Source organism: Pristiophorus japonicus, chromosome 21 (assembly GCF_044704955.1).
Source record: "Pristiophorus japonicus isolate sPriJap1 chromosome 21, sPriJap1.hap1, whole genome shotgun sequence".
NCBI lineage: Eukaryota > Metazoa > Chordata > Chondrichthyes > Pristiophoridae > Pristiophorus > Pristiophorus japonicus.
Window position 1 is genome coordinate 70,814,909 of NC_091997.1, and position 20,903 is coordinate 70,835,811.

At 43.8% G+C, this 20,903-nt stretch overlaps 1 protein-coding gene across 1 annotated transcript; it reads right to left on the reverse strand.

The window, feature by feature from the left end:
- Positions 1-936: 936 nt before the first annotated feature.
- On the reverse strand, positions 937-19,362 carry LOC139233711 (complexin-3-like). The gene is made up of 3 exons (XM_070864124.1): positions 19,199-19,362; positions 7,414-7,501; positions 937-1,230 (listed from the first exon to the last, which is right to left on the reverse strand). The coding sequence occupies exons 1-3, from the start codon at positions 19,360-19,362 to the stop codon at positions 1,006-1,008; spliced, it is 477 nt and encodes a 158-aa protein (XP_070720225.1). The 3' UTR covers positions 937-1,005.
- Positions 19,363-20,903: the final 1,541 nt, after the last annotated feature.

Below are 20,903 nucleotides of genomic sequence, written 5' to 3' on the forward strand. Positions count from 1 at the left end.
AAAGTAAAGTACTGCAGGGAGTTCAGGGCCAGAGTGATCTCCTGGACTAGTTTCGATCGCCTTGGTGGGTCGGAGAAGGATTTCCCAGATTTGTTCCCCTGGGGTTTTGTTAACTGGCTTTTTTTTTGCCTCTCCCAGGAGATCAGGTGGTTTCAGGTGGAGGGGAGTGTCTATATTGTGATACCCTCAGGACAGGCTCGCTGGACCAGAGGGTCGTTACCTGTCCGTCATTGTTCGTATATACTAGGGTCAGACAATAAATGCAGGCCTTGCCAGTGAAACCCACATTAAATAATATATATATATATTTTTTTAAATAGATTATATATTGATTGGTTGCCCTATTGCTGCACTGTCTAATTGGAGTTTCAACTACCTATCAAACATTTGTAATTACAGCAATAAAAATGCTGGAAATCTCAGCAGCTCAGGCAGCATAGGTGGAGAGGAAGCAGAGTTAACGTTTCGGATCGATGACCCTTCGTCTAAACAGTAATTACAGCAAGATCATTGGCCTTTATAACTGGGTGTGGTGGGACAAATCCACTCACTGTTATTGTAATTAACATTTGTTAATCTAAAGTGGAAAACAACTTGCAAATGAGGTAAGGTTCGACACGTGCCGATTATTCTCACAATGACCCTTTCTGGCATAGAACCACACCGTCATTGGGGCAATGGTGGGGAGAAGAATCTGTTCGGCAGCTCTTAAAGTTCATATTCAGGTACCCGAGCCATCGCCACCCTCAGCCTTACAGAATAATATATGGGAAGCAAAGAAAGCCAGGGCTCAGCTAGAAGTGGGAAAAAAAACCCTCGCTGGGGTGGAAATTGGACAGCCAAGGTTTTTGCAAACTGTTGCTGGTTTGTGTCTAACCAAATTATTGCATTTCTTTTTTTTTGTATTTTCAGGTCGGTGTCTAACAGTCCATGGACTCACAATCTTTCTTTCGTGTCGCCGTGCACACCCTGAAGAGTCAGTCCCCTGTTTTTTTGATGGTTCTCTCACATGACGCAGCACTTCTCTGCCGTTTGTTTGAAGTCCTCCAGAGTCGCCTGAGCCTTGTCCTTCAGGGCGTCCAGATCTAGGTTCTGGATGTTGGTCAGCTGCCCCATCACCGAGTCCTTCTCCGCCTCCTCTTCGTTGTCCTCCTCAATCATTTTGGCCAACTCTTTTGGCAATTCCACGTCGCCGCCAGCCAGCTGGATCTGGTTCTCGTCCAGTTCGCTCTGCCAAGAAGAATTCATTGAGTGTTCATAAGAACGTAAGAAATAGGAGCAGGAGACAGCAATTTTCCCCCACGAGCCCGCTACACCATTCAATAAGACCATGGCTGATCTGATCTTGGACTCAGCTCCACTTCCCCGCCCGCTCCCCATAATCCTTTACTCCCTTATTGTTCAAAAATCTGTCTATCTCCGCCTTAAATATATTCAATGACCCCGCCTCCACAGCTTTCTGGGGTGGAGAATTCCACAGATTTACGACCCCCTGAGAGAAGAAATTCCTCCTCATCTCAGTTCTAAATGGACGGCCCCTTATTCTGAGATAGTGCCCCCTAGTTTTAGTTTCCCTTATGAATGGAAATATCCTCTCTGCATCCACCTTGTCGAGCCCCCTCATTATCTTACATGTTTCAATAAGATCACCTCTCATTTTTCTAAACTCCAATGATTATAGGCCCAACCTACTCAGCCTTTCTTCATGTCAACCCCTTCATCTCAGGAATCAACCGAGTGAACCTTCTCTGAACTACCTCCAATGCAAGTATATCCCTCCTTAAATACGGAGACTAAAACTGTACACAGTACTCAAGGTGTGGTCTCACCAATACCCTGAACAGTTATGGCAGGACTTCATTGCTCTTTGAACCCCGACCCGCTAAGCTTCAATTCAAGGCAGTCGCAGAAATAGTGGCTCGGCTGATTTAAGGCAGCCGGTTCCTTCTGCACAAACACACACATGATGGCACGTAAACAGCTATAAGGAGAGCAAGAGTCTAATTGTCTTGGTTATTAATAGACCCAACTGAGAAAACGTTTGCCGTGACAGGGGATTGAGTTCAGCAAATTACTATCCACCACATTCTTGTTTGACACTCAGGGTCAAATTACAAGGTTGAGACGGTTTCTGCTCCAGGTGTTGGAATACCTTTTAATTAGTCCCTCAATCGTAGAGATTATATCCACCCCCATAACAATGCATCACGCCAGAGCTCGTGCAAGCCTGAACCTTCAGCTCCCTCAATCGTTTCAAACATTGTTAACAGGGGAATGATTAAACTCCCTTTTCCTATTTCATTGACATGTCTCTGGGCATTGTCCTTTTGAACTCTCGCCTCTCGTTCCTTCTAAGCACCACCTGGGTTGTCCTAACGCACTCTTGCTCCCCACTGCTTTGCACAAATCCAGGCTGACACTCCCAGTGCAGTGCTGAGGGAGCGTTGCACTGTCGGAGGTGCCGTCTTTCAGATGAGGCATTAAACCGAGGCCCCGTCTGCTCTCTCAGGTGGATGTAAAAGATCCCCCGGCACTATTTCGAAGAAGATCAGGGGGTTCTCCCCGGTGTCCTGGCCAATATTTACTCCTCAATCAACATAACCAAAGTGGATTATCTGCTCATTGTCACGTTGCTGTTTGTGGGAGCTTGCTGTGCGCAAATTGGCCGCGGCATTGCCTACATTACAACAATGACTGCACTCCAAAAAGTACTTCATTCGCTGTAAAGTGCTTTGGGACGTCCTGACGTTGTGAAAGGCGCTATATAAATGTAAGTCTTTTTTTTTGCTTCCTTATTGCTATGAAATCAGGGGAAGGGGGGGGGCGGGAGGGTGGAGGGGAGTGAAAATCAAGGCCAGAGTTCCAGCTGAACCAGGAGTGTCCAGCACAGATGAGTCCAGGATCCTGTGACCTTTCGTTTCAATTACATTGAAAAGGGTTGATGAGTTGAACCATTCAGGAAGCAGATGGGATGGTGTGAGTTCTGTTACATAGAAAGTCCCACCTCCCCAAATAAGCTTAAAAAATAGTTAGTGGGGGAAAGGTCGCAAAGCTGTTTGAGTATCGAATGAATATGAGAACTTGTCCAGAGAGAAATGAAGAGGAACTCATATAGCACAAGAAGCAATAAAGGACTCACTGTCTCATAATTTTTTTTATAATTGCAATGGAGCCTTATGATAGGATTGGACAGGTTAGATGCAGGAAGAATGTTCCCGATGTTGGGGAAGTGCAGAACCAGGAGTCACAGTCTAAGGATAAGGGGTAAGCCATTTAGGACCGAGATGAGGAGAAACGTTTTCACCCAGAGAATTGTGAACCTGTGGAATTCTCTACCACAGAAAGTTGTTGAGACCAGTTCGTTGGATATATTCAAAATGGAGTTAGATGTGGCCCTTATGGCTAAAGGGATCAAGGGGTATGGAGAGAAAGCAGGAATGGGGTACTGAAGTTACATGATCAGCCATGATCATATTGAATGGCAGTGCAGGCTCGAAAGGCCGAATGGCCTGCTCCTACACCTATTTTCTATGATTCTATGTTGCTATTAAAAATACTGGCTAATCTAAATGGACAATCTCAACCCATGGTTGTTGTGTTTGTGAACTTCTCGTACACTGGTGCAGATATCCTTCATACCTCCACCCACTGCATCGTACCATATCCTCTGCTTAGCCCATGTTTTTATATTTAATGCGAATGGCTTGATATCTCGTTCTCAACACTGGAACTAAATGTTTTGACGATTCATTTGATGAGCTCACAAATGGAGTCCATTCAAGGCCAAGATGAGGAGGAATTTCTTCACTCAGAGGGTTGTGAATCTTTGGCTGTGGATGCTGTGGATGCTGAGTCTCTGAGTATATTCAAGGCTGTGATAGATAGATTTTTGGAGTCTAGAGGGAATAAAGGGATATGGAGATCGGGCGAGAAAGTGGAGTTGAGGTCGATGATCAGCCGTGATCTTATTCAATGGCGGTGCAGGCTCGAGGGGTCCTAGGGCCTGCTCCTGCTCCTATTTCTTAAGTTCTTCTGTTCTTACAATGAGCTCTGGGCCAGATTAAGACTGCACAGGAGAATGCCATTCAGCCCATCTTACCTTGCCCAACTACCCTACCCAGAGGTCTAGTCCCAATGCTGATCGCCCTACAAGAAGAGGAATTTCCTGACATTGATCCTAAATTTGCCTTTTACCTGTGGGAATCTGTCCCCCCTGGTCCAACTCTCACAGTTCCTTTGAAGTAATATTGTGGCTTTACCTTTTGAATTCTTTTTACTATCTCACATCCTCTCTCAGATCCACCTTAGTCACCGAGATTCACTGCACTGAGACTAAACCACAGAGCAATTAAGTGCATCATTAAAACTCTTCATTCAATTAATCGGCCTTAATTGCAAGGGGGATAGAGTATAAAAGCAGAGAAGTCCTGCTACAACTGTACAGGGCGTTGGTGAGGCCACACCTGGAGTACTGCGTACAGTTTTGGTCTCTGTATTTAAGGAAGGATATACTTGCATTGGAGGCTGTTCAAAGAAGGTTCACTAGGTTGATTCCGGAGATGACTTATGAAGATAGATTGAGTAGATTGGGCCTATACTCACTGGAGTTCAGAAGAATGAGAGGTAACCTTATCGAAACATGTAAGATAATGAGGGGACTCGACAAGGTGGATGCAGAGAAGATATTTCCACTCATAGGAGAAACTAAAACTAGGGGGCATAGTCTCAGAATAAGGGGCCGCCCATTTAAAACAGAGATGAGGAGGAATTTCTTCTCTGTGGAGGCTGGGTTATTGAATATATTTAAAGCGGAGGTAGACAGATTTTTGATCAATAAGGGAGTAAAGGGTTATGGGGAGCGGGCAGGGAAGTGGAGCTGAGTCCATGATCAGATCAGCCATGATCTTATTGAATTGCGGAGCAGGCTCGAGAGGCCAAATGGCCGACTCGTGCTCCTATTTCTTATGTTCTTATGATTTGCTTCTTCTTCATGGTGCTGACCTAATTCAGTTATGACTTTATTGCATACGAGTTTCACATTGTAACTCATATCACAATGTATTTGGTATTTCTGACACAATTATGGGGCCACACACCATGCTGTAAAAATCAAAGAAAGAACTTGGATTTATATAGCGCCTTTCACAACCTCAGGATTGCCCAAAGCGCTTTACAGCCAACGAAGTATTTTTTGAAGTGTAGCCAATGTGGGAAACGCAATAGCTAATTAGCGCACAGTAAGCTCCCACAAACAGCAATGTGAAACTGAGCAGAAAATCTAATTTTTTTTTTAAGTGATATTAGTTGAGGGATAAATATTGGCCCAGGACACATGCTGTAAAAATCAATTCCACACTCGTGGGTGAAAGGGGCTTTCATTTATGATCACAATAATGACACTGATGTCGCAACAGTTTGCCGGTGACATCATAAAATGAGTTAATAGCATGTATTCCTGTGCCACCTATATCAGCGCATGTGCACTGCGATACAGACTGTTCCTTCTCCCGGATCCGCACTGTGCTGATGTCAACGGGTTGCGATCGCACCGCGTGATATCACTAACAAAAGGTGTGTTAATGCTTTTGTACGAGATTCCTTTATCTGCCATTTCATTAAAGCTGCTAATCTGTTTATCTTGAATGGATTAATTCTTTATTGAAACAGCAGACAGAAGAATCTCATACAAATGCGTTTGATACTTTTTCAACCAATCAGACATCCCACCATATCTTAGTCCAACTCATTCTTTTCCAGGTTTTGCAAACTGATTATCCTTACTGGCATAATTATATCTTCTGATTAACGTAAGGATAGAAGTTACATGAGTTATCAGGTGTAGGCTATTTCCAAATTAATACTGATTTTTTTAATAAGCATATTTCATCCAACTAACATACCCTCCACGGGCATAAAGAAACCAACCATGTTTCTTGAGTTTTGGGCTCATTGTATAATTTGGTCACAATGCAACGACAAAAGAGTCAATGGATATACATTGGGGAGGGTGCAGAGAAAAGTAACAAGACTTGTCCCAGCTGTGCATGGGTGGGAACTATGAGGCAAGGTTAGATAAGAGCACACAATGCAGTCTGAAGGAAGATTGGTTAAGGAGGAGCCTCGTCAAAGTATTTAACAATTAACCAAGAATAATACTTCAAGGCAGAGACAGGCCAGTAGGACAAGGGGGCACCGGGTTAAATTAGTGAAATGGTCATTTATGATGGATATTAGGGAAATAAATCCTCAAGGGGGTCATAAACATTTGAAATAACAAACTAGGCAACGGAATCAAGGACATTGGGGGAGAGGGGTTGAGTTGCAGTTGAATGGTAGGCTTGGTGTGTGGGATGTTGGAGGGATGAGCTGGATGGAATGAATGGCCTTGAATGTTCCTCATGTATACCCTCGTGTTCTCATGTAGCAGTGCATTACTCACTATTACAGTGAGGTCGTGAGGCTCACATTGCCTACTATGAATTTCACGTAGAAAGAGGTCCTGTGGGAAGGAGGAAGGAGGGAGGGCAGTGGGAGTATGTTTGAGTTTGTGTGTGTGTATTGGCACATGCTGTGGAGCCTGGTCTCCAGTCATCTTGGTTAACCCTTGTCACTGGACTAAGACCTAGCTCCGTCAAGCTTGTGCGGTTTAAATGAGTTCATCAGTCACCTGAGTACTCATTTTTAGTGTGGAAGCAAGTCATCCTGGATACCGAGGGACTGCCTATGATGATGATGATTTCTCAATAAACCGAATGCAAGAGTCATTACATCTCCGGGTTTTATAAATCTAGAATTGGCAGGGTCATAGTTTCCAACTGACACTGTTAACATTAAAAATATGCAGAGAGGAATTTAGCATGAGGGCAGTGAGCACATGCATCGGAACAGTGCCAGAGAGAAAATATAGCCTGTGGGAGTTTTAGGTAATAATAGATCATCAGAGTCGGTCCCGCGAACGAGGATAACTTGCTTCCACATGAGTTCACAGATGTTTCAATGAAGGACCCGATGTTCCAGTCCTGAACTCCAATTGAGGGGGTGGAAGATGCCTGTGTGTGGATTTTTTTTAACGTGTGGTGACCGTTGCACATCAGCCACCACACGGGCTTGTCAAAGCTATGTCTTTATCCAGTGGCAAGGGTTAACCAGGATGACTGGAGACTTGCTCTGCTGCACGGACCTAGTGCGCACATATATCGCACAGTGTGGGCTGGGCCCGTGCTGCCCCTGGGCCCTCGGCTCTTCTGGGCCCCATACGATCATTTGCCACACCTCCGACACGATCTCTCGCTGCTCCTGCACCACAAACAAAATAGAACAACAGCAATGGCACTTCATTACTCTAAAAGTCCAGAAAAGTTGAACAAGATGATTTTACTGACCTTAGTATCAATGTTAAAATAAATAGCCTACCTTTGGGAGCCTGTATTTGTCCCTCAGGTGTGTTCTCAATGTTGCTCTTTCTGCCTTTTTTTGAGTAAAATTGGCATCACGCTCCATCCTGTAATTAAATACATATTTAGAGCCCCTTGATACCCGTAGTTAGCAGATCCGACAGTTTAAAGAAAGTATGAGGGTGTGGTGCACTGCTGTAACAAGTCTTACTGCCCACTGGGGTAGATCCCAGAGTTACATCTGTGCAGTAAGTTTCTAATCTATTACAAAGTATTACAAAATATTTACAGCACAGAAACAGACCATTCGGCCCCACAGATCCGTGCCGGTGTTTGTGATCCACACGAGCCTCCTCCCACCCCTCTTCATCTCACCCCATCAACATCTCCTTCTATTCCCTTCTCCCTCATGTGTTTATCCAATTTCCCCTTAAATGCATCGAAACGATTCACCTCAACCTTTCCCTGTGTCAGTGAGTTCCACATTCTCACCACTCTCTGGGTAATGAGGTTTCACCTGAATTCCTTATTGGATTTATCAGTAACTATTGGCCACTAGTTCTGGTCTCTAACAAAAGTGGAAACATCTATGCCTACCCTGTCAAAGCCGCTCATAAAGTTAAAGTGTTCGATAAGGTCACCCCTCTAGCCTCTCTTTTCTAGAGAAAAGAGCCCCGGCCAGTTCAATCTTTCCCGATAGGTAAAGTCTCTCAATTCTGGTGACATTCGAATATATCTCTTTTGCACCTTCTCCAGTGCCTCTATCAGAGCCCTACTGTCAGGAGACCAGGGGGCCAAAACTGCCCCTCTCAGAAAGGCCCATTAGCGCCTATGAGATGCGGTAACGGGGCGCTAAAAGGTTTACGCCCAGGCGCGGTGGCCATAGTGCCCCCCCCCCCCCCGCCACGGAACTTCCCCAGGACTCCGTCGGTGAAAAGCAGTTTGCACCACGCCCTGCCATTAACGCACCGGCGCGGCGATGAAGTCATCGCCGTGTGCGCCCACCCCTTTGTGCCCTTCGGGAGGGGAAATCGCCCCACGGGACATGAGGTCGGCATGTGGCGATACCGCCCAGAGCTTCTCGGGGTGAGAAGCTGTGACGCCCCGGATGCCCTTAAAGGGGAGGTGGTAGTGCGCCGGACGCCATCTTTTTTCAGTCGGCTTGACAAAGACGGCTGCTGGTGTGGCTCGGCCACCAACTCGTAGACTGGCACCCCACAAATCACTAACAGTTGCGACACAGGTTAGCGAGGCCATAAAAAAAGCAAAATAAACACTAGGGTTTATTTCTAGGGGTATAGAATTTAAAAGTAGGAAAGTTATGCGAAACCTGTATCGAACCTTGGTTAGACCACACTTGGAGTACTGCGTACAGTTCGCGTCGCCATATTATAAAAAGGATACTGAGGTACTGGAGAGGGTGCAGAGAAGATTTACAAGGATGATACCAGAAATGTGAGGGTATACATATCAGGAAAGGATGAACAGGCTGGGTCTCTTTTCTCTTGAAAAGAGAAAGCTGAGTGGGTGACCTAATCGATGTCTTTAAAACTATTAACGGCTTTGATAGAGTGACGAGAGAGAGAATGTTTCCAATTGTGGGGAAGAGCACAACTAGAGGCCATCAATATAAAGACAGTCACCAAGAAATCCAATGGGGAATTCAGGAGAAACTTCTTTACCCAGAGAGTGGTGAGAATGTGGAAATCGCTGTCACAGGGAGTGGTTGAGAAAGAACCATTTATATGGCGGCTTTAACGACCACCAGACATCTGAAAGCGCTTTACAGCCAATGAAGTACTTATTGAAGTGTAGTCACTGTTGTAATGTGGGATCCACGGCAGCCAATTTGCGCACAGCAAGCTCCCAAATAATATAGATGCATTTAAGGGGAGGCTAGTCAAACGTATGAGGGAGAAGGGAATAAAGGGTTATGCTGATAGATTTAGATGAGGAAAGACAGGAGGAGGCTCGAGTGGAGCATAAACGCCGGCATGGACTGGTTGGGCTGAATGGCCTGTTTCTGAGTCGTATATCCTGAGTCGTATATCCTACGTAATTCTATGTATTAATATGCCCCAAGGTGATTGTGGATTGGGTGGGGGAAGAGGGTGACATTAAAGCCTTGAAATCACTCCTAGGTAACTCAGCTTATTGTATATTTTACGAGACGGCATTTCAGTTTTGTGTTGACATTTGTCATCAGCACCAACAACGGTCAAAGCTTGGCATACTACATTCACACTTAAACATCTCTAGATAAACTTACAGTCATGATATCACAAATGGAAGTCAATGTCTGGGAAATGTCACCTGTTGCTATATATAGACATTAACAAATAGTTCATGGCCAGCAGTAATATGATAAATCTCTCCTCTCGCAATGCCTGACACATTAAGTCAAGCTGAACTACAAGGATAATCTATCGTACCTTCCTGCAAATCCTTTAAATAAGAAATATTTTTATTCTAGTGGGATGGAACTTAAACAAACTTTAAAAAAAAAATGTTATACAATATTTTCCCAAAAAATGATGAGTTCATTAAATTGTGTAACTTCTATACTTGAACAAAAATAACTTTTCAAAATGGAGGTGAAAAAACTTGAAAAAAAAATCAAATGTTTGTGAAAAAACGAATTAATTATAAAAAGTCAAATTGTTACAAAAAAAACTTGTGTGGGGATTTTCATTCATGTTTATCAAACCTGCCTTCCAGCTGATGTAGTAAAGAAAGCAAATTCTGGGGATATTCTGTACAGCAGTCACGGAGATGTCTATCTCTTTGCTCAGATGTTGATGCATTGTCCATATGTCCTCCATTTGTATAACATGTGATTGCAGGCACAGATGGGCTTACGGTGAAATCCTAATTCCTTTTCATGGAGAAATTTGACCTGCACTCGTGCCATATATAAGAGCATAAGAATTAGGAGCAGGAGTCGGCCATTCGGCCCCTCGAGCCTGCTCCGCCATTCAATGAGATCACGGCTGATTTTCTACCTGAACTCCACTTTCCTGCACTATCCCCATATCCCTTCATTCCCTTAATATCCAAAAATCTATCGACCTCAGTCTTGAATATACTCAACGACTGAGCCTTCACAGCTCTCTGAGGTAGACAATTCCAAAGATTCACCACCCTCTGAGTGAAGAAATTCCTCCTCATCTCAGTCCAAAATCGCCGACCCCTTATCCTGAGACTGTGTGACCCCTGGTTCTAGACTCCCCCAGCCCAGGGGAAACATCCTCCCTGCATCTACCCTGTCAATCTATGCAAGACTCTTGTATGTTTCAATGAGATCATCTCTCATTCTTCTAAACTCTAGAGAATATAAGCCCAGTCTGCTCAATCTCTCCTCAAAGGACACTCCCCCCATCCCAGGATCGACGGAACAGGCACCCAATGGAAGAGCAGGGGGAATGGGACTAACTGGATAGCTCTTTCAAAGAGCCAATACAGGCACGATGGGCCAAATGGCCTTCCTCTATGCTGTAGCTTTCTATTTTTTCACCCATTTATTTATTTTTAAAGTACAATTTTGCTTAATTTTTTTAAGGATTGCAAGTCCATGAGATATGACTTGTGTGTGTATGCAAATGTTTTGGCAATTCGTTTCCCATTTGTTAAAATTTAGATCGTTTTCCTTTTTTTTTAATGGAACATGGAAGGCTACTTTAGTTAGCTCTCTCAGGTGGCCATAAAAGATCCCACGGCACTATTTCAAAGAAGAGCAGGGGAGTTATTCCCGGTGTCTTGACCAATATTCACCCCTCGATCAACATAACAAACACAGATTATCTGGTCATTATCACATTGCTATTTGTGGGAGCTTGCTGTGCGCAAATTGGCTGCCGCGTTTCCCACATTACAACAGTGACTACACTTCAAAAGTATTTCATTAGGATGTAAAACGCTTTGAGACGTCCGGTGGTCGTGAAAGGTGCTATATAAATTCAAGTCTTTCTTTCTTTAGCTCACCATCGATGCTACAAGTGCCACCATGATTGCTCTGTATCAGATATGGTGATAGACATGGCAAGGGGGCAAGGATGCAACGTGTGCCCATTATTGGGTCTGATTGTGAAGGGCAGGCACAACTACAGCTGGTACTCGCATGAAATGCAGGGGAGATCTCACAGTCCACTATTTATGGTTCGAATAAACAAGACCTTTTCACTGCAGTTTTGCCGTAGGTATAATTAGGAAACTGTAAAGATAATGACTTGTTCTTAACGCAATAGCTCTTTCAAGCATTATTAATCCTATCATAGGTCAACAAGAAAGTCCAGTGAATCATACACTTCTGTATAAATCGATTAAAAAAAAATACTTGGATGTGCATGTCTCTCGACATGCTCCCAGTTAGGTAGATGGTGTAATGCATGACATTTCAATACCCACACAAGGGCCATTTGGTCAACATTGAGGAAGTATTATGTCCCTACTTCAGACAGCTTGAAATTAATTCCTTGCATCTCACTGCTAAAATAAATGTCGGCATATCTCCCAGACATCATAGCCCCACAGCACCTTGTTCAACCTTAACCCTTATGACTCCGTAAGCAGTCTGACAATAAAGGGCAGGGACAGTAATGAGCAGAGGGAACATGAGAGTTTCTATATATTTCTAAGCTTTAAAAATAGTTTTTTTTCCAATATATCCTTTTGAAATAAGTCAGGTCAGTGAGCAGTACTTTTACCGTCTAAAATATTTAATGTAAAGATTGTATCCTACCTTGCCCGTTGCCTCACAATCAGCCACTGTGATCTCACATATAATTCCCAGATTCTGGGGGCTAAAATGAAAGTCTGACATTCATTTATATTTCATGTTCTATTTTTCAAAATTTAAATACACATTTGTGGCGTTACACTCGATGGGAAGTGAAGAGGCTAAGGATTTTGTGTGGAAGATCTCTTGGCTCCATTGCTGTCTACTCAAAGCTAAATCCAACCGACCAATAATAATATTTACAGTCATGGAATCGTAGAACTTTACAGCACGGAAGGAGGCCATTTCGGCCCATCATGTCTGCGCCGGCCGACAAAGAGCTATCCAGCCTAATCCCACTTTCCAGCTCTTGGTCCGTAGCCCTGTAGGTTACGGCACTTCAAGTGCACATCCAAGTACTTTTTAAATGTGGTGATGGTTTCTGCCTCTACCACCCTTTCAGGCAGTGAGTTCCAGACCCCCACCGCTCTCTGGGTGAAGAAATTTCCCCTCATAATCTTCTCTATACCGCTCCAATTACTTTAAATCTATGCCCCCTGGTTGTTGACCCTTCTGCCAAGGGAAACAGGTCCTTCCTACCCTCTCTATCCAGGTCCCTCATAATTTTATACACCTCAATTAGATCTCCCCTCAGCCTCCTCTGTTCCAAAGAAAACAACCCCAGCCTATCCAATCTTTCCCCATAGCCAACATTTTCCAATCCAGGCAACATTCTTGTAAATTGCCTCTGCACCCTTTCCAGTGCAATCACATCTTTCCTATAATGTGGTTATTTAAAACTAATGAAAATATGTTGATTTGCAAAACAGAAGTTTTGGCTCTACCTCCATTATTAAAATATTGTCTCTTCCTTCTTGCTAATACTCGGGAGTAAACTTTTCCTTTCCAACATGCAATAATCTTAGAGTTTAGAAGACTGAGAGATGATCTCATTGAAATATACAAAATTCTTACAAGGCTTGACAGGGTAGATGCTGGGAGGATGTTTCCCCCGGGCTGGGGAGTCTAGAACCAGGGGACACAGTCTCAGAATAAGGGGTCGGCCATTTAGGACTGAGATGAGGAGAAATTTCTTCACTCAGAGGTTGTGAATCTTTGGAATTCTCTACCCCAGAGAGCTGTGGAGGCTCAGTCTTTGAGTATATTCAAGACAGAGATCGATAGATTTTTGAACATTAAGGGAATCAAGGGATATAGGGACAGGATAGGAAAGTTGGCTTGAGGTAGAAGATCAGCCATGATCTCATTGAATGGTGGAGCAGGTTCGAGGGGCCGAATGGCCTACTCCTGCTTTTAATTCTTATGTTGTGTCTGTGGCTTTGTTATTTCAACCCACTATGCAGTGTTGATATCTGCTGACTACTAACTGTAGCAGAGCTGTTTTTAATAGCTCTTGTTTAATCTGATCAATCGTGATAAAGCCTATTAGTTCAGGATGGTTAGCCTGGTCAATATTGATCAAGTCTATTAATTCAGAATGGTTAGATTGATCAATATTGATCAAGTATATCGGTTCAGCATGGTTAGACTGATCACTAGTGATCAAGTCTATGGCTTCAGCATAGTTACTTGCTAGAACATTCTCCCTCATCAACTTAGTCAAAAACTCGATCATGTTGAAGCTAAGCTGGGCAATAACAGGTACAAATGTTTAGTTTGTTCACCACTTCAGCAGAGCTGTTTAAAATGGGGGGAGAGGAATATCAGAGGAATGCATTGAGTGTTGGTACTCAATCCTAAGGGGCTCATTGTGGGGCCAATATTTTAATCAGTGTATCAGCAACCAATAAAAATGTAATAATTGAATATTCCAAACCTAAAGATTGATATTGGTAAGATTTGTTAAAGCTCCAGGATATGTAGTACACCTAAACAGGAGAGAGGGTGCAATTCTATGAGCTTTGAATTAGATATTATAGCTTACTTTTTTGCATTTAAAACATATTCCACCCTACGTAAACTGGAGGTGATCCAAAACGTGTCCTAACTCGCACCAAGTCCCACTCACCCATCACCCCTGTGTTCGCTGACCTATATTGGCTCCCGGTTAAGCAACGCCTCGAATTCAAAATTCGCATCCTTGTTTTCAAATCCCTCCATGGCCTCGCCCCTCCCTATCTCTGTAATCTCCTCCAGTCCTCCCACCCCCCAAGAGATGTCTGCGCTCCTCTAATTCTGCCCTCCTGAGCATCCCTGATTAGGTGGCCGTACCTTCAGCTGCCTGGGCCCTAAGCTCTGGAATTCCCTGCCTAAACCTCTCTGCCTCGGTTTCCTCTTTTAAGACGCTCCTTAAAACTTACCTCTATGACCAACTTTCAGTCACCTGCCCTAATTTCTACTTATGCGGCTCGGTGTCAAATTTTATGTTTTACTACATTAAAGGTGCTATAGAAATGCAAGTTGTTATAACTACAAAAAATCCCCTACAGAAAATCCTCTGCTTTTAAATGGCCTATTCGTCGATTGGAATCGGCAGTTCTCAGCAGGGTTTCTCATTTATGACCCTCTTGACTGTCTCCTGTGATGTCTTTTTTTTTAAAGCAGCCCCAGTTTAGTGACATAAGCTCAGCGATCTATCACTTCAGAGTGTCCGTGGAGAATTACACGAATTTAGCATCGACATCTTCATGACTTCCCCAACCAGATATTATTGAATTTGAACCTTTCAAATGCTTAACAGTTTTTTAAAAAGCGTATAAACTTCCCCTTGTAATTGGTTTCGAGAACACAGCACCCTCTTTACCACCTTCAGTACAGTTCAGTTGAACCTTCATTGAATGGCATTCAACCAATGCTTTGAAAAGGTAAATAATCATTAAAGATGGTGCAACGGGAATTAAATTGTGTTCTATAATAAAATGTAGTCAGAGCCCAATAGAACCAGCCCTGAAGCCTACACATCCTTGCCTACTGCCAGCCTGCTTAGTCCCAATCAAAGCACACTGGGCAGCTCAGGCGAACAGAGATGTTCCATTCCCCTTCATAATTCAGTAACAGATATCTGAGTGTCTGAGATACTGTCGGTTCGGGCAGATGGAAGGACTGTCGCTAGCCAGCTTACAACAACTGCCCCCTCATTTTCCGTCGCCTATTTGAGGCAATACAATATTGAGTGGTTGTTTGCTGAAAAGCATTTTGCAAGCACCGTCGTTATAACACTAAATATATTCAAAAAGGAGTTAGATGAAGTCCTTACTACTAGGGGGATCAAGGGGTATGGCGAGAAAGCAGGAATGGGGTACTGAAGTTACATGTTCAGCCATGAACTCATTGAATGGCGGTGCAGGCTAGAAGGGCCGAATGGCCTACTCCTGCACCTATTTTCTATGTTTCTATGTTTCTAACAGATGAATCGAGCTGTCAGGGTGTCTCGTCAATCAAAGCATTTTAATCAGCGTTTGTCATTACTTCCCCTGTTTGTTCCTGAGTTGCCAAGACAACACGCATTACTGAAGGGTTTATCATACATGTGTCCAACATACATGTGCTTGACATACAGGTGCCAGTATGTGATTACTCCCTATATTTCCTCTGTTCTACCTTCCTGGGGTTACTGCCCCTAACCCCACCCCGCCCTCCAGTTCCTCACCTAAATGGCCATTCTTCACCAATGAGCCTAGTAAATGAGTGTTGGCAAACTGCTGGACACAGGAGCAGCTCCACAAAGCCTCATCCTGTCCTCACCTGATGTGTCCCCACCGCCCCACCCCAATACCCTCTCTCTCCTCCGGCAGGACTCAGTGGATCGCCACTGTGAACTTAAACACATGGTCAGTGCTTTCATTCCCTGACTCAGTCACTGACAGTGTAGCATCCTTACTGCCAGCTGCTGTGATCTACCAATCGAGCGTGAGATGAGAGGCATTTCTGGCTTCTCTAACTCAACTGGACAGTGCCTTATTGTTTTTTTAATTCGTTCACGGGATGTGGGCGTCGCTGGCAAGGCCAGCGTTTATTGTCCATCCCCTAATCGGCCTTGCACAACTGAGTAGCTTGCTAGGCCATTTCAGAGGGCAGTTAAGAGACAACCACATTGCCATGGGTCTGGAGTCACATCTCGGCCAGACCAGGTAAGGGCAGCAGATTTTCTTCCCTAAAGGACATTAGTGAACCAGATAGGTTTAATCAGCCGAGCTAGCGTGGGAGGGAGTTCTTGTTGTTTTATATAATCATACTTTATTTTTGATAAAACTATCATTGACTTATAACTGACACACTCTATAAATTTTAATCTAAGGGATTATAGTATGGTTGTTAACATTTATTTAGGAATACGATTTACCAAATGCAATCCCATGCATTCTAACACAATAAAAAGGGAACTGACTTCATAGATATTTTCAAACAGAATTAGCGGATCGTATATTGATGCAGAATTTTAGTTTAATATTTTACCTTTTCCTGGCCACAGGAATTAATGGGGTGCATGTGAGTTTTACACATGTTATCGCATCAAACCTTACATAGAATTTATTCACAAGCCCATCGGGATGGCAAATAAAATCACAAAGACCCGTGGTAATCTGGGTTCATACATATCAAACTTACAGATGTAAATGAAGTCTGCTGGAAATGTCTCAGATAACTTGGCTGTTAGCATTCTTTGCGAATATGGAATCATTCCAATTTATTAAAAATGCAATGGTTGGCCTCCTTACCAACACCAAAACATGTCGCATTAAAAATCTGTTCCGTACACTGCAGTATCACATTGGTCCCTGAGCAGGGTCTGTTTTTGTACCGGAGATGTAACATTTATTATTGTAATGAAAGATGTGAAGGAACAGCTTTTTAAAAAAGAAATGATGAATTACCAGCTAAGCAGAGAGTCAAATGGACAGAAAGTTAACTTCTGTGGTGCTGTGGGAACACTGGGAAACTGAGTGAAAATTAAGTTTGGGAGTATGATGGTTTGATTTGGGAGATTGTAGTCATAAACTCAGAAAAAATACCATTAAAAGATAAATCATCACCCCAGTTGTAATACAGAGGAGACGTGAAAACATTTGCAGTCCATGTTGCTGACTCTAGGAAGGATGTAAAGGCCTTGGAGAGGGTACAGAAGGGATTTACGAGAATGGTGTCAGGGATGAGGGAATTCGGCTATGTGGAGAGACTGGAAAAGATAGGGTGGTTCTCCTAACAGTGTCAGCTGTGGCTCAGTGGGCAGCACACTCGCTTCTGAATCAGAAAGCATGTGGGTTCAAGCCCCACTCCAGGGACTTGAGCACAAAAATCTAGGCTTTCATTCCAGTGGAGTGCTGCACTGTCGGAGGTGCTGTCTTTCGGATGAGATGTTAAACCGAGGCCCCATCTGCTCTCTCAGGTGGACATAAAAAAAAACCATGGCACTATTGAAGAAGAGCAGGGGAGTTATCCCTGGTGTCCTGGGCCAGTATTTATCCCTCAACCATCATCACAAAAGCAGGTGATCTGGTCATTATCACATTGCTGTTTGTGGGAGCTTGCTGTGTGCAAATTAGTTCCCACATTACAACAGTGACTACACTTCAAAATTACTTCATTGGCTGTGAAGCACTTTGGGATGAAAGGTGCTATATAAATGCAAGTTTTTCCTTTTTAGAGTGGAGAAGGCCAAGTGGAGAGATAATAAAGGCATTCGAAATTAGGAGGGGTTTTGATAGAGCAGGTAGGAAGAAATTGTTTCCTGTGGTTGGTAACCAGAGGCCAAAGATTTAAAATAATTGGCAAAAGAACTAGAGGGGAAATGAGGAGGTTTTTTTCCCCACACAGAGAGTTGCTGAGATCCAGATCACACTACTCAGAAGGGTGATGGATCAGATTTCATAGGAACTTTCAATGGGCAATCAGACATGTACTTAAAGAGGACTAATTTGCAAATCTATGGGAAAAAAGCTGAGAGTGGGACTAATCTGGACAACTCTTTCAAAATGCCAGCACGGGCATGATGGGCCGAATGGTTTATTCTGAGCTGTAAGATTCTATGATTCTGACAACAATTCTCTGAGTCTCAGAAAGTTAAGAGGCTAAGACTACAAACAACTTTTAAGCATTGCAAAATATTTTAAAGGAGTTTTACTCTCTTGATTGGGTGCAAGGTGAAAGATCTTTAAGCATCATTAGCTCAATGATTCTGTACCTTCCCTTTCAGAACCCAACCCTCGAGTGTCCAATTATATTTTTCATTTAGTCAACCAGTTTTCCCACAATCTTAAATTAAATGCTTGAATTAAATTAAAAAGACTTGCATTTCTATAGCGCCTATCATGACCACCGGATGTCTCAAAGTGCTTTACAGCCAATGAAGTACTTTTTGAAGTGTAGTCACTGTTGTCATGTGGGAAACGCGGCATCCAATTTGCGCACAGCAAGCTCCCACAAACAGCAATGTGATAATGACCAGGTAATCTGTTTTTGTGATGTTGATTGAGGGATAAATATTGGGTCAGGACAGGGGGAGAACTCCTCTGCTCTGTTTCAAAATAGTGCCATGGGATCTGTTACTTCCCTGAGAGAGCAGACGGGGCCTCGGTTTAATGTCTCATCTGAAAGACGGCACCTCTGACAGTGCTGCGATCCCTCAGCACTGCACTGAGAGTGTCAGCCTAGATCTATGTGCTCAAGTCTCTGGAGTGGGGTTTGAATCTACAACCTTTTGACTCAAAGGCGAGTGTGCTACCCACTGAGTCATGGCTGACACTAAAATGATTGAATATTTGTTGAATACATTGACAGAGGATTTCAATAATTTAATATTTGTTTAAATCGGGGCATCCGTTTTACACACAGTTACAAACGATTGATTACATATTAGAATTCTATCTGCTGATTTTAGAACAATTGTGACACTTAAGAATGGGATTCCTCTGTATCTAGATTAACAGGCACCGAATTCAGTTCAAGAGAAAGTTACTAGACGCGAAAGTAACTGACATTGTAAAGACGGACTGTGCCTTAATATTCCTACTACTAAACCAGACATTTGCCACGGTACAATTTCATTTCTGCGTGAATGTATCTGGTGGATCATAGTTTGGGAGCACTTTAGCCGTCTTGGCTGCAGCCCTGAGACAAAACACACACTTACTTTTCATCCACCAGCTGCCGTTGGTATTCCTCGAACTCCTCTCTCGTCATCCCCTGAGCCGCTGCATCCGACTTCTCGCCCTCTCCCTTTTCCTCGCCTCCCCCCAGTCCCCCGGTCAGATTCTTCAGCTGGCCCCCGACCATACTCTTGACCATGAAAGCCATGCTGCCGGTTTCAGGAGCGCGGTCGCTGGACAGCTCCGCTGCGTAGTGTGTGGGTCCGGGGAAGTTTCAGCACCACGCTATGTGGACAGCTCTCTTGCTCGCTCTCTCTCTCCCTCTCTGCCCTGAATGGACAGAGTGCAGACTGTTAAACCGCCCACTCTATCTCCTCCCCCTTCTTCTCCTCCCCAACAGCGAGAATCTGCTCTCATTCTGGTTGATACAACTGTATTAAGTTTGTTGGAGGAGGCGAGGTGTTGGACGCAGCTGGGAAGATCAGGTCGCTCGTTAGAAAAAAGACTTGAATTTATATAGCGCCTTTCACGACCACCGGACGTCTCAAAAGCACTTTACAGCCAATGAAATACCTTTTTCCCAAGTACAGACACTCTTGTAATGTGGGAAACGCGGCAGCCAGTTTGCGCACAGCAAGCTCCCACAAACAGCAATGTGACAATGACCAGATCATCTGTTTTTGTTATGTTGGTTGGGAGATAAATATTGGCCCCAGGAATAACACCCCTTGCTCTTCTTCGAAATAGTGCCATGGGATCTTTTACACCCACCTGAGAGGGGGCAGACGGGGCCTCAGTTTTACGTCTCATCCGAAAGACAGCACCTCCAACAGTGCAGCACTCCCTCAGCACTGCACTGGGAGTGTCAGCCTAGATTTATGTGCTTAAGTCCCTGGAGTGGGACTTGAACCCACAACCTTCTGACTCAGAGGCGAGTGTGCTACCCACTGACCCACTGGCTGACACTCAAGAAGCAATCAGGAGGATGCACAGTCTTTCCAAACTTTGCCAAAATTTTAAGGATGTACAAAAATATAGACAAAACTTGGTTCTTTAATCAGTTTCAGCAAATAAACACAACAGATGGACATATATTTTATATTGATCTTTTCTGTCCCACTCAAATATCCTCAGTTTTAACACGATGGGTAGTTACTAATCTTGTGTTCAGACACTATATAATATATGGAGCATCTGCCAGCAAATCTATTGTACATGAAATTCTTATCTTGCAGTAAAGTTGTGAGTTTAATCCTTCAGCGATGTCCTAAAACAGCACAACCTATGTTGCTGTGCGAAACAGAGTGTGCCTAAGCTTCACTGTTGTAGGTGATGACACCAAGTGAACCCTCGGAGATTATCGTTTGCCAGTTGTTTGCTACAGCTGTGTGCTGCTCTCAGAAGGGAGTACGGGTTGGAGGGACCCTCCACACACACACACACACACACACACACACACACACATCATGATGTTGCCAGGACTGGAAAAAAATTAGCTATGAGGAACAGAGGAGGCTGAGGGGGGATTTAATTGAGGTGTATAAAATTATGAGGGGGCTAGATAGGGTGAATAGGGCCTAGATAGGGCCTGTTTCCCTTAGCAGAGGGGTCAATAACCGGGGGGCATAGATTTAAAGTAATTGGATTAGAGGGGAGATGAGGGGGGAAAAATGTCACCCAGAGGGTGGTGGGGGTCTGGAACTCACTGCCTGAAAGGGTGGTAGAGGCTGAAACCCTCACCACATTTCA

What these genes read in the sequence shown, in the direction of transcription:
- LOC139233711 (XM_070864124.1), bottom strand. Translation starts at nt 19,362, where the DNA reads ATGGCTTTCATGGTCAAGAGTATGGTCGGGGGCCAGCTGAAGAATCTG. An exon ending in CGGCAGCTGGTGGATGAAAA is followed by an intron (nt 7,502 to 19,198) that starts GTAAGTGTGTGT and finishes ATTTAATTACAG; the next exon opens with GATGGAGCGTGATGCCAATT. An exon ending in ACAAATACAGGCTCCCAAAG is followed by an intron (nt 1,231 to 7,413) that starts GTAGGCTATTTA and finishes TCTTCTTGGCAG; the next exon opens with AGCGAACTGGACGAGAACCA.